This window comes from Oryctolagus cuniculus, chromosome 2 (assembly GCF_964237555.1).
Source record: "Oryctolagus cuniculus chromosome 2, mOryCun1.1, whole genome shotgun sequence".
Lineage (NCBI taxonomy): Eukaryota > Metazoa > Chordata > Mammalia > Lagomorpha > Leporidae > Oryctolagus > Oryctolagus cuniculus.
The window spans coordinates 80,189,789-80,202,431 of NC_091433.1; the positions used below are offsets into that span (position 1 = coordinate 80,189,789).

Consider the following 12,643-nt stretch of genomic DNA (forward strand, 5'->3'; position numbering starts at 1 on the left):
ACACTGCAGGAAAGACACTGCTGTATGAATTACCCAGCATCCAGAGTGAGGAGAGGCTCCTGACCTCCACGGCCACCATTATGTAGGCTATGATGAGCTGAGTGTGGACCCAGGTGATGGTTCTATAGAGGAGCCTCAGGGGCCAGGACCTGATAAACACATTGGCAAAGGTGTGAATCAGGTAGTCCGCTTCCACCATCACAGCCCAGCAAAGGAAACCGAACACCTGTCCGGGATGGAGTCCGTGCCACCAGGCAGAGAAGGCAAAGGTCTGGAACAGTGGCCAGACCCTGCGGCGCTGGAAGATGAGCCGCCGGAGCCACTGAGCTGTGCTGTGGTTCCATTTCCTTGTGAACAGGGCTATCCTGTGGGTTGTTTCGAGCGTCCAGATGTCCGCATCCGGGACATATCCATCCTCACCAGGGCTCTGGCCAAACCCAGTCCCAAAGCCTGCAGCATGGAGGAGGGACTCATCCAGGATCCACTGGGAGTAGTAAGTGAGTTTGAAGAGCCCGGCTGTGGACCACATGACGTAGACGCACTCGAGTTGCCGGCAGTGGCTCAGTCCTGCCCCCGTACTCACCAGCCCCCTCATGGCCACCTTTAGGCTCTCCAGTCCGAGGATCTGCAGCCCCCTCCAGGACAGGACCCAGAAACAGTGCCTGGGACCCAAAGAGCTGGACCTTTGAACACGAGCCTGGAATCTCTGGAAGGAACACAGAGGGCCTCCGAGGAGAGCAGGGAAAAACAGCAAGTAGCTGAGATAGGGCAGTGCTTTCCCCAGATGCTCAGCCAGAGAGCGCCTGCTGCCGACACCTCCTGAGGCCGCCTCCACTTTCCCCTCACAAATGTCCAGTGAGAGGGACGTGACCCTCTGGGTCAAGAGCATGAGGGACGAAAGAGCGATGCAGAACCTGAAAGAGATTTTTCTTAGTGTGAAAACACTCCCTATTTACTCTCTTTTCCATTCCAGTCTGTCACACACGACCACACAGCAAACAGGCAGCTCCGAAGAGTTCAGGTTAAGTGCCTGGGCTGCAGTGCCCCAGCTGAGACTCCAGGAAGAATTCAGAGCCACACTCCGCCCCGGGCAGAATCAACAGGTACGTGAAGACGTTCATCACGAGTCATGGATGCAAATGTGGATTGTAATATTTCTAAGAATGGCTTGCAAAGATTAGGACCAGTGACTTCGGAGAAGTTTGCCAAAGAAACAGAACTTTAGGAGTGATGAGATTACAGGAAGCTGCAGGCTGTAAATCCTGCAAGATTCTGCCTGGTTTGGGATTGGTCCTGAGGCATGGGTCAGAGTGCATGGTGAGCGGCTGGCAGTTTGAGGTGTGTTCTTCACCCATCTCCTGAACACGTACCACTTCATTGTCAAAGCTCCTGCTGACAAGATTACTGTAGAAGGGAGGGCTTTTTGCCACAGCCAGATAAACTGCTGGAGACATTTGAGGAATAAGCCAACAGATGCAAGTCTCTCTCTCTCCTTCTCTGTCTCCCTTTCCAATAAATAAAACTCTAAAAAAAATTATTGGGGCCAGCATTGTGGAGCAGTGGGTTAGGCTACTGCTTGCAACACCGGCATTCCATATGGGAGTATAGGTTCAAGTCCCAGCTGCTCTGCTTCTAATCCATGCTAGTGTGCCTGGGAAAGCAGCTGAAGATGGCCCAAGTGCTTGGGTCCCTGCCACCCACTCTCTCTCTCTTTATAGATTTACTGATTGGGGCTGGGGCGCTTTGGCATAGCAGATCAAGCCACCACCTGCAATGCCGGCATCCCATATGAGCACTGGTTCAAGTCCCGGCTGCTCCACTTCCAATCCAGCTCTCTGCTATGGCCTGGGAAAGCAGTAGAAGATGGTCCAAGTCCTTGGGCCCCTGCACCCACTTGGGAGACCTGGAAGAAGCTCCTGGCTCCTGCCTTCAGATCGGTGCAGCTCTGGCTGTTGCAGCCATCTGGGGAGTGAACCAGCGGAAGGAAGACCTCTCTCTTTCTACCTCTCTCCTCTCTCTCTCCGCCTCTCCTTCTCTCTCTCTGTAACTCTGACTTTCAAATAAATAAATAAATCTTAAAAAAAAAAAAAAAAGATTGAGAACAGTGAATGAAAACTACAGGCGCACACTCTACAATCGGGACTGTCGGCCTGAAGAGAGAATACAACTGCTGCTGTTTCCACCTGTGTGTCTGACGGAGTACGGAGGGTGTTAGTGAGCCACTTTCCTGCCTTAACCGGGAGCCAGGCAGCCTCCAGGTGCCATCCACGCCTACTCAGTCACCTTCAGTTCTGGGCTGAGGGGTCCCCCACGAAATCCACGTGGTAAGGGCCTTAACCCCAGGACTGGCGAGTGTGGCCTATTTGGGAGACGGGATCTATAAGCAGGTGGATAAAATGGCTTCCAGGGTGAGCCTCGACTCCATGACTGGTGTATGTAATGACTCTGGTCCATTACACGCCATGGACCAGAGGGAAGGCTGCCTGCACACACAAGTAGGAAGACGACCATCCGCAGGCCAAGGACAGAGGCCTTAGAAGAACCTGTCCTCTGGACGCTGTGACCTTGAACTTTTCGCCTCTGGAACTGACAGGAAACAAATCTCTGCTCGGTTGTTAGGCAGCCACGGCAGCCGGACACGCCTTCCCATTCAGGTCTGGCTCCGCTTTCCGCCTGTCCAGCCAGAGCCAGTTCTACGGCCCTCCCAGCCCCCACGGAAGTCCCGATTCTCTACTTCTGGGTCACTCAGTAGGCCCCGCCCACCTGCCCTCTGGCCTTTTCCTCAGAGAAGCAAGCCGGAAGGCTTCGGTGGAAGCCGAAAAGGATTCTGGGGGTGGTAGCGGTGGCAGAAGTGAAGCAGTGGCAGGCGGGACTCCGAGAGGGGACCGACCTCCGCTCTCTGAGAGACCACACAGCGGGGCCAGCGTGTGCTAACCAGAGGGAGCCGGGATCACGAGGACGCCATTTCCCTCAACCGTGGTGACCGCACTGACTTGTGAAAAACGCCCGGCAAGGTGGTCGTTAGCTCTTGTCTTCCTTTTTCTAGATTGGGTGACCGTCCTTCCTCCCGAGGAGAGGAAACAGCTGAGTCTGAACCAAGAGAGACCCCCACTTCCGCAGCTGCTGGGGCCGCCACCATGAGCCGGCAGCGAGGGTCTCCAAAGAGTCGCACCTGCTGGCCGCGTGTCCCCGCCCGCGCTGAGGGCAGCAAAGTGCTTCTTAGCCATTGCAGGCACTCCTGGCTCAGCCTCCCACTCAGCACAGTGAACTAAGAGAAATGCCAGATGCCGTGCTACCCGGGCAACACGCAGCTATGAATCATTGTTGAATCACTTTGACCTTCACTATCTCCGACTTAGAACAGGCCTTGCGAGCCAAGAACTAGAATCTCACCACCGCCACCACTACCACCCTGATTTTTTTTTTCCCCAGGGAAAGAATTTGAGTCTGAAAGGTTAAATGACTTCTATTCAAGGTCAAACCCACAGAGAAGAAATGAGCACTCAAATTCAACACCTAGGTTCTCTCCGGGAGAACCATGCGGCCAGCAAATCCCCAGGCAGCTCAGGACAAGCAAACCAAGGTGTCGTGTTACCTCGTGGAAGGGGGCTCCTGCAGGTAATGCTCGGTGTACTGCAGCCCCAGGTGGCACAGGGTCTGCCAGCCCATCTGGAAGAGGAAAGTCCATCTGTGAACTTCCGGTGGGCTGAGTGAGGAGACCAGAACCACGGCGCAGACTGCGGGCGTGAAGACCAGCATGGCGTAGAGCCCCATGGCTGCCACGGCCAGGGTGCCTCCTCCGGCCAGCAGAAAGAGATACCTGAAAGAAAGGGGACAAGTCTGTGAGACTGACTCAGAACCTGTGACAGATACATGGCTTCTGAAGTCTTTCCCCGGAACTCAATGGAGGGAGGAAGCCATGTAATTGTCCAATGGAAACCTTCCTTATGGCCTTCTTTGTTTTTTGGTTTTTTGTTTTGTTTTGTTTTTGACAGGCAGAGTGGACATTGAGAGAGAGAGACAGAGAGAAAGGTCTTCCTTTGCCAGTGGTTCACCCTCCAATGACCGCTGCGGCCAGCGCGCTGCGGCCGGCGCACCATGCTGATCCGATGGCAGGAGCCAGGTACTTATCCTGGTCTCCCATGGGGTGCAGGGCCCAAGCACTTGAGCCATCCTCCACTGCACAACCTGGCCACAGCAGAGAGCTGGCCTGGAAGAGGGGCAACCAGGACAGAATCTGGCGCCCTGCCTGGGACTAGAACCCGGTGTGCCAGCACCGCAAGGTGGAGGATTAGCCTAGGGAGCCGTGGCGTCGGCCCCTTATGGCCTTCTGATGCAACTAAATGTGGGAGAAAAAGCCAGGAGCAGTTTTGCTCCCTCAAGAGACAAAGCTTGATTCCTGCCTCAGTGACCCTGGGAAGCCCTCTCTTTTCTGTCCACCATTCCAGTGATTCCCTCTCAAGGCAACCCATGCCTGCCGTTAACAGTCCTGTAGCCATGCTCATAGGGCACCGTCAAAACCTACGGCTGGGGTTGGCATTGTGGCGCAGTGGGTTAAGCCATACCTGCAATGCCAGCATCCCACATAAGCACAGGTTCTAGTCCCAGATGCTCCAGTTCTCATTCAGCTCCCTGCTAATGTGCCTGGGCCTGGGAAATAGTGAAAGATGGCCCAAGTACTTGGGCCCTTGCCACCCACATGGGAGACCCAGATGGAGTTCCTGGCTCCTGGCTTTGGTCTGGCTCAGCCCTGGCTGTTGCAGCCATTTGGGGAGTGAACCAGTAGATGGAAAATCTTTCTCTCTCTTTCTCTGTTTCTCTCTATAACTGCCTGTTTTAAATTAACCTTTAAAACAAAAAACCACAAAGACCTACTGTCCTGTAGTCTGACCAAAGTGATGTGAATCTAGCGTTGAGGATCTAGAAGAACTCTGAAGACGAATGTCTTTCCTTTTCAGGGTAACACTGCCCTGAAGCTTTGGGGGAGGGGCCTCAATATCTCCCTCCAGCAAGTGTTTGAAACCTAACTTAGAAAGTCTTTGTAACACCCATCATCCTTGCACTGCACTTTAGATCTTATGAACTAGTGTTCTGGCTTTTAAAATGCTATTAAAATTTGTTAATGCTCTCATGGGAAACCTGCATAATCCCTGCAGGTCGCATCACGCAGCATCTGCCCTCTATTTTGCCTTTCTTCATTCTGTCCTTGGGTTTCTTTGGCCCTCGAAGTCTTTTACTTCTCATACAGGCCGTGTCTTGCCAGTCTGTGATTGGGTTCATTTTTCTTTGTGAAATCCAAGGAATTGTCAGAAACCTCAATATAATCCTGGTTTCTAAAATAAGTGAATCTTTAGGAGATGGCCCTTTGGCCATGGATTTTCACTTTACAAAAGGATATTCCACAAAACATTTTTTTTTTTTTTAAAGATAGAGACTGTCTCTAATGCATTGAGGTTCCTAGATATTAAAAAATTACAGGGAGAGGCACCAAGATGGCGGAATAGGGAGGGAGCTTACTGCTATAGTCTAGGGGAAGATAGTTAAAAAAACTTGAACAGAGTGCAGTCTCAGGGAAGAGTTAGGGAGAAAATGGCAGAGGAAGCTCCACTCAAATTAGAGAGACACTAGGATCCACGTGGAGGGTGTGAACGTGCACAACTCAGGACCCCAGCAGCCAAGAGCCTCAGCGCCGGCTTTGGAGAATGAGATGAGACCAGACTACAGCAGCCCAAGATATGGCAATAAAGCTGCGGGAAGAGCCTGCTGTGAGCCTGGCTTGGAGCCCTGTGGAGGATGGTATATCTCCCAGCCTAGAGGCAAAAAAAAGTAAGGCACATTTCTCTCTCCCAACCACCCAGCACTGGTGTCCTGCACCTAGCCCAAAGCAGGCAGGTGCCATTTTGGACATATGTAACTGCTGTGGCAGCTTGTGTCTGTGTGCCCAGCAACGAGCCGACAGGAGATGCCTGAGTCTGGCTGGGAGAACTGACAGGGGGCTGGGTGTGAAGTAACACTTTGATAGTAGGGACTCGATTTTAGAGCACCCAAGACTCCATCTTGAGAAAGCATCCCCCACCGTGAGATTCTGGTCTGAAAGTTTTATCTAAAAATCAGACAATAACAGCACACTGCATTCCCCTTGGCTAGCATGATCGCTCAAGCTTGAAACAGGCTGCACCTGGATTAATGTGAAGATTGTAATTTGTCTATTGTCACGATTGTAATTGATATTAGATTCACATAGGCCTTAGGTCAGCTTAACCCTAGTAGCCATGTATTCCCCCCAGCCGACCCCAATCCTAGAAACCATGTATTCCCCCTCCCCGCCTTGTGTTTTTTGCCTTTACAAACCCTGTTGCTTTGAGCTTCAAGGTCAAGAGTTCTTTAGGGGATAAGCCCGAAATTTTATCAAAGTGTGGTGCTCATCTGTTTGCACTTGCTCAGGTACAACAGGTGCCCATAAATGTGGGAGCCTTGTGTGCTGGGACTGTGAAAACACTGTGGCTGCATGGGAGAGCACAGGGTGTGTCTGGGTCTTTGGGCAGTCACTGTGGGTGTCTCCACATGCTCGGGGCTCCCTGATTCCCTGGTGAAGGTCATTGCTGTGGGATCTGTGCTCACACCAAGGACTGCATGGATCTAGTCCCAGTTGCCCCTCTTCCAATCCAGCTCCCTACTAATGGCCTAGGAAAAGCAGCAGAGGACGGCCCAAATGTTTGGTCCCCTGCTACCCACATGTGAGACCCCAATGAGGTTTCTGGCTTCATCCTGGCCCAGTGCTGGCTGTTGCAGCCATCTGGCAGTGAGCCGGTGGATAGAAGATTTCTCCCCCTCTGTCACTATAGCTCTACATTTCAAATAAATCTTAAGATAAAAAAGATGCCTGTGCATATCAGAGTATCTGGATTCAACATCTGCCTCGTATTTCTGACTCCAGCTTCCTGTTAATGCATACCCTAGGAGACAGTAGTGATGGCTCAAGTAATTGGGTATTTGCCACTCACACAGGAAACCTGGATTCCAGGTTTGGCCATGGCCCAGTCCTAGCTGTCATGGGAATTTGGAGCGTGAACCAGCAGACAGGCGCTCCCTCTCTCTACTTCTCAGATAAATAGCAAATAACTTTACAGTTATAAATGTAACATAACATATTAGATATATAGATACAATTTATTATATACTATATATATTAATATATAATATATTAGATAGAATTTTACTGAAAATGATAAAACTTCATGAAATTGGGATTGCTCAAGGAATCTAGAATCTGCATGGATGTACACATCAGAGGATTCCTGTACCGTCTCAGCATCCATTGTCCTCATAGTTTAATCATTCCCCACTTAATGTGAACCTGTCACACTTTGAGTCAATGCAGACATGATGTCAATTTCCCGGCCGGTTTTCCTCTCTTACTCGTATTCAGTATCACACAACCAGTAATCAGTGGCAGTAAGTCACCACCAGGTGTAATTAATATGCAGTCTTCACACCTGAGGTCTGTCCTGCTTTCCTGGCCTGCTAGAGTACTCCTAGATGGAAGAGCAAAGGTGACCCTCTCGCCTACCTGGCACGAGCAGAAAAGGAGTCCCAGATGCAGAGATAATTAAACAGTAGTGCAACAGGAAAAGCAGCTCCTTGGTAAAGTGAAACAGGGTGGAGGAAGAACAGCTGCAGCCAGTCCATTCGGAACCGGAACCGAAGACGCCGTCCTTTCCAGAGTGCTTAGCTCGAGGCTTCCTCAAGGAGCAATGTCAGCCAGGCACTCTCTGGTCTTTTTATACGGTCTTCTTTCAGGAAGGCCTGGCTAAGCAAAAACCAAACAGAAGCACTGCAGACAAGCAGTATGGTAGCTGGCTTGCTGATAAGGGGAACTGCACCATGGAAACCAAAACATATCTTGGGGTCATATTACTAATATGTACTGAAGACACCGCTTTCAGAAGTTGCGGCTTTGTTCGGTTGACACAGGACACTGTTTGCCTTTCCAGCCATCAAACGTCAAACTGCCATATTCTCTTCACTAAGTTAATGAAAAATCTCATTTTCCAGTTGAGGACGGACAACTCCCTGCATGGCAGGAGGAACAAGTTGAGCAGGAGGAGAGAAGGTAGGCTCTTGGGGCAAAGTTTAAGATGCTTGGGGTGGGAGTTGTGGTATAGCGGGTTAAGCCGCCACTTAAGTGACAACAGCATCCCATATCAGTGCCAGTTCAAGTCCTGGCTGTTCCAACTCGGCTTCCTGCTAATGTAGCTGGGAAGGCAGAAGATGCCCAAGTACTTGGGCCTCGACCACTCATGTGTGAGACCAGGATGGAGTTGCAGGTTCCTGGTTTCAGCCTGGCCAGTTACCGGCTGTTGCGGCTACTGGGAAGTGAACCAGCAAATAGAAGACTTCTCTCCATATATCCATCTCCCCCTCTCTGTAACTCTGCTTTTCAAATAATAAAAATAAATCTTAAAAAAAGATTCCCCTAGCCGGCGCCGCGGCTCACTAGGCTAATCCTCCGCCTTGCGGCGCCGGCACACCGGGTTCTAGTCCCGGTCGGGGCGCCGGATTCTGTCCCGGTTGCCCCTCTTCCAGGCCAGCCCTCTGCTGTGGCCAGGGAGTGCAGTGGAGGATGGCCCAGGTGCTTGGGCCCTGCACCCCACGGGAGACCAGGAAAAGCACCTGGCTCCTGGCTCCTGCCATCGGATCAGCACGGTGCGCCGGCCGCAGCACGCTGGCCGCGGCGGCCATTAGAGGGTGAACCAACGGCAAAGGAAGACCTTTCTCTCTGTCTCTCTCTCTCTCACTGTCCACTCTGCCTGTCAAAAAAAAAAAAAAAAAAAATTAAAAAAAAAAAAAAGATTCCCCTTCCTAATACCACTCTCCTGGCATTGTGCTACTCTCTCCTCTCATATAAGCACCAATTATGTATAGCATGCTTGGATTTCAAAAATTGTTTGCATCAAAATAAACTTAATCTTTTCATTCCATCTTCCACAAACTTTTAAAAATGTGCTGGTGTCTATTTCTCCCTTAGTCTATTGGCTGCCCCCTACAGGCCATATGTGAGCTCTACAAGGGAGGGACCATTTCATTTATTGGTATATTCCCAGCATATGTAACAGTGTTGTGTACATACTATGCTCAGGAAATACTTGTTAACCTTATAAAGGTTTTGAAGAAGCGAAAATGTGCAAGGAAACATTTGAAAAGGATTTTACCTCTGGGATGTGTGTAATCCAGGAAGACTCTCCTAGAGGCAAGATAAGAACAGCAAGAGCGGGCTATCCACCGAGCCCTGAGCACAGCTGGGCTGGCCCTCATCAGCTGTTTTTCATCTTGAAAGGCACACCAAAGCAGTCATCCTTCTTTTTTTTTTTTAAGATTTATTTATTGTATTTGAAAGCCAGAGTTACACAGAGAGATAAGAGGCAGAGAGAGAGAGAGAGGTCTTCCATCCGTTGGTTCACTCCCCAATTGGTCGCAACGGCCAGAGCTGCACTGATCTGAAGCCAGGAGCCAGGAGCTTCTTCCAGGTCTCCCATGCAGGTGCAGGGGCCCAAGGGCTTGGGCTATCTTCTACTGCTTTCCCAGGCCATAGCAGAGAGCTGGATAGGAAGTGGAGCAGCTGGGCTCAAATTGGCATCCATATGGGATGCTGGCGCTTCAGGCCAGGGCGTTAACCCACTGCGCCACAGCGCTGGCCCCACAGGCATCTTTCAGTAAAGTAGAAGGAAATATATCCTGATACAGGGGCAAGGACCACCTCTTACTGGAGACAGCTCTGCACAGAGGAGAAAACCTGGAAGCCTCTGATTCGCTGGGGACTTGGAGAATTCACTGAGCTTCCTTCATCTTACAATTCGATACAACGATGCCACTCCAACGGAACAAAAATTACATAAAGCGGGCAAAAGCATAGAGTGTACAGCTGGTCGGCTGAATGTAGCTGAAGGTAAAACAACTGAGTGATAAAATACCTGAGTATTATTGGGCTATTGTTACGGTTTGACCAGAATTGGCTCCCAAACCCATGCAGATGCTGAACTCAGAGTTTGATGTCAATGGCTGATGGATTAGGGTGAGGCTGGATCCATTCAAGGTGACTGAGGTGGGGCCCTGGCAAGTGACTGGATTGGATGAGGTCGCTGGGTTGGAACCCTAGATTTAAATCATGATGGCAATGTGGGGAGAGACTGTTACAGGAATTCACAGTCAGTTCTTTGCCTCACAACAATGAAGAATTACAATGTGGATAATAAATGGGAGTGAGCAAAGCAAGTGAAATAGATTTTGTTGAGAAACAGAGACTCTTGCTTGCCCGGAGGGGTCCATCCAGGTCTGGGCATTGGGAGCTTATATAGGGAGTGCATGCAGATCAACTAATCAATTCTTCTACTTAGTTTCAGTATGTCAGAGGGCTGCTTTGTATTTTTCTATGTCTCCCACATAATGGTCATGGTTCCTGACCAGTTAACAAATGTTACCATGTCAACCACTTGGGAGATGTGACTGTTGAGAAATATTGTTGACCTGACCAGTTAAGGTAGCTTATGCCTTACCTGGTCAGTGGCTACGCACTTGGGACATGCTGCTTTGTGGTGTGTATACTGTAGTGGATAAACAAAGAATCACCTGCAGAGAGGGAAAATTTCAAAAGATTTTGGAGAACCAGGGATATTTAACATGGCTGTCTATAAGAGGACACTTCCAAAGAGATGGGTTGCTTATTCTAGGTCACAGAAGCAAGAACAGTCTTAGACAAATACAAAACAGTTCACAGGGATGTAGACTGAACAAGTTGACATCCTATCAACTACATTAAATACAAGCACATCCCACAGTAAGTATATTTTTTATGTATAGAAGAGTTAAATTGCAGTTGACTCATTATGAAAAATGATGTTTTAGATATCTTAAAATATTTACTAATTCCTATTTGTACTTTTTGTTTTCTGGATTCAGTACTTTACTTTCCTTGTTTTTTCTTTCTTTTGTTAAAATTTTTTCTTCATTTTTTGGAATCAGTACATTTTATTTTCAGGTCTGAAACATGTTTTACATCCCTGAAAAGCTTATAGCCCCTAGACATCATACCTAATGCTGATAAAAGGGTCCTTCTTCTTCTTCTTTTTTAAAGATTTATTTATTTGCTTGAAAGGCAGAGAGGCAGAGGCAAAGACAGAGAGGGAGGTCTTCAATCCACTGGTTCACTCCCCAAATGGTTGCAATGGCAAGAGCTAGGCCAATTTGAAGCCAGGAACTTCTTCCTAGTCTCCCATGCGGGTGCAGGGATCCAAGGCCTTCGGGCCATCTTCTAGTGCTTTCCCAGGGCATAGCAGAGACCAGATCAAAGGAGGAACACCGGGACTAGAACCGGCACTTAGCTTTATCTGCTAAGCCATAGTGCTGGCCCAAAATGGTCCTTCTTATATGCATGCCATGAAAGTCTTTCAAGTTAATTTAGATAGACATTGTAAATAGATAGGTGTTAAATGCTTGGTGACAACAGGATGTTTTAAATTCATGCATACACCTATTCAACAAGTTTTTGTAGGGAGTAACAACTGTGCACCAGGCATGGTGGTTGGTGTTCAGCAGAATGACAACAAAACACATGGTCCTGGGGCGGGCGCTGTGGTGTAGCGGGTTAAAGCCCTGTCCTGAGGCGCTGGCATCCATATGAGCACTGGTTTGAGTCCCAGCTGCTCCACTTCTGATCTAGCTCTCTGTCATGGCCTGGGAAAGCAGTGGAGGATCGCTCAAGTCCTTAGGTTCCTGCACCCAATGGGAGACCTGGAAGAAACTCCAGGCTCCTGGCTTCGGATTGGCCCAGCTCCAGCTGTTGCAACCCTTGGGGAGTGAACCAACAGATGGAAGACCTTTCTCTCTGTCCCTACCTCTCTTTCTCTGTAACTCTGTCTTTCAAATAAATAAATAAATCTTTTTTAAAAAAGAAGCAAAGGCCGGCGCCACGGCTCAATAGGCTAATCCTCCACCTGCGGCACTGGCATACCAGGTTCTAGTCCCGGTCGGGGCGCCAGATTCTGTCCCGGTTGCCCCTCTTCCAGGCCAGCTCTCTGCTGTGGTCTGGGAGGGCAGTGGAGGATGGCCCAAGTGCTTGGGCCCTGCACCCGCATGGGAGACCAGGAGAAGCACCTGGCTCCTGGCTTCGGATCAGCGCGATGTGCCGGCTGCGGCACAAAGGCCACGGCGGCCATTGGAGAGTGAACCAACAGCAAAAGGAAGACCTTTCTCTCTCTCTCTCTCTCTCTCTCTCTCTCACTGTCCACTCTGCCTGTCAAAAAAAAAAAAAAAAGCAAAATAATGATTAGCAATTTTTTTTAAAAAAGATTTACTTATTTATTTGAAAGGCAGAGTTGCAGAGTTGCAGAGAGGCAAGAGGCAAGGCAGAAAGAGAGAGAGAGAGAGAGAGAGAGAGAGAGAGAGTCTTCCACCTGCTGGTTCACTCCCCAAATGGCAAAAATGGCCGGAGCTGCACCGATGCAAAGCCAGGAGCCAGGATCTTCCTCTGCGTCTCCCACATGGGTGCAGGGGCCCAAGGATTTGGGCCATCCTCCACTGCCCTCCCAGGCCATGGCAGAGAGCTGGATGGGAAGTAGAGCAACCAGGACTCGAACTGGCACTCATT

The 12,643-nt window shown here is 49.7% G+C and overlaps 1 protein-coding gene across 1 annotated transcript in view; it reads right to left on the minus strand.

Moving 5' to 3' along the window:
- The window catches only part of MBOAT4 (membrane bound O-acyltransferase domain containing 4), a 28,970-nt gene extending 21,154 nt beyond the window's left edge, over positions 1-7,816 (minus strand). The window contains exons 1-3 of the mRNA XM_070069510.1: positions 7,571-7,816; positions 3,596-3,820; positions 3-914 (exon numbers count right to left, since the gene is read on the minus strand). Coding sequence (XP_069925611.1) covers positions 3-914; positions 3,596-3,820; positions 7,571-7,689 — 1,256 coding nt within the window. The 5' untranslated portion in view covers positions 7,690-7,816. The remainder of the gene's footprint in view (positions 1-2; positions 915-3,595; positions 3,821-7,570) is intronic.
- Between the last annotated feature and the right edge of the window lie 4,827 nt (positions 7,817-12,643).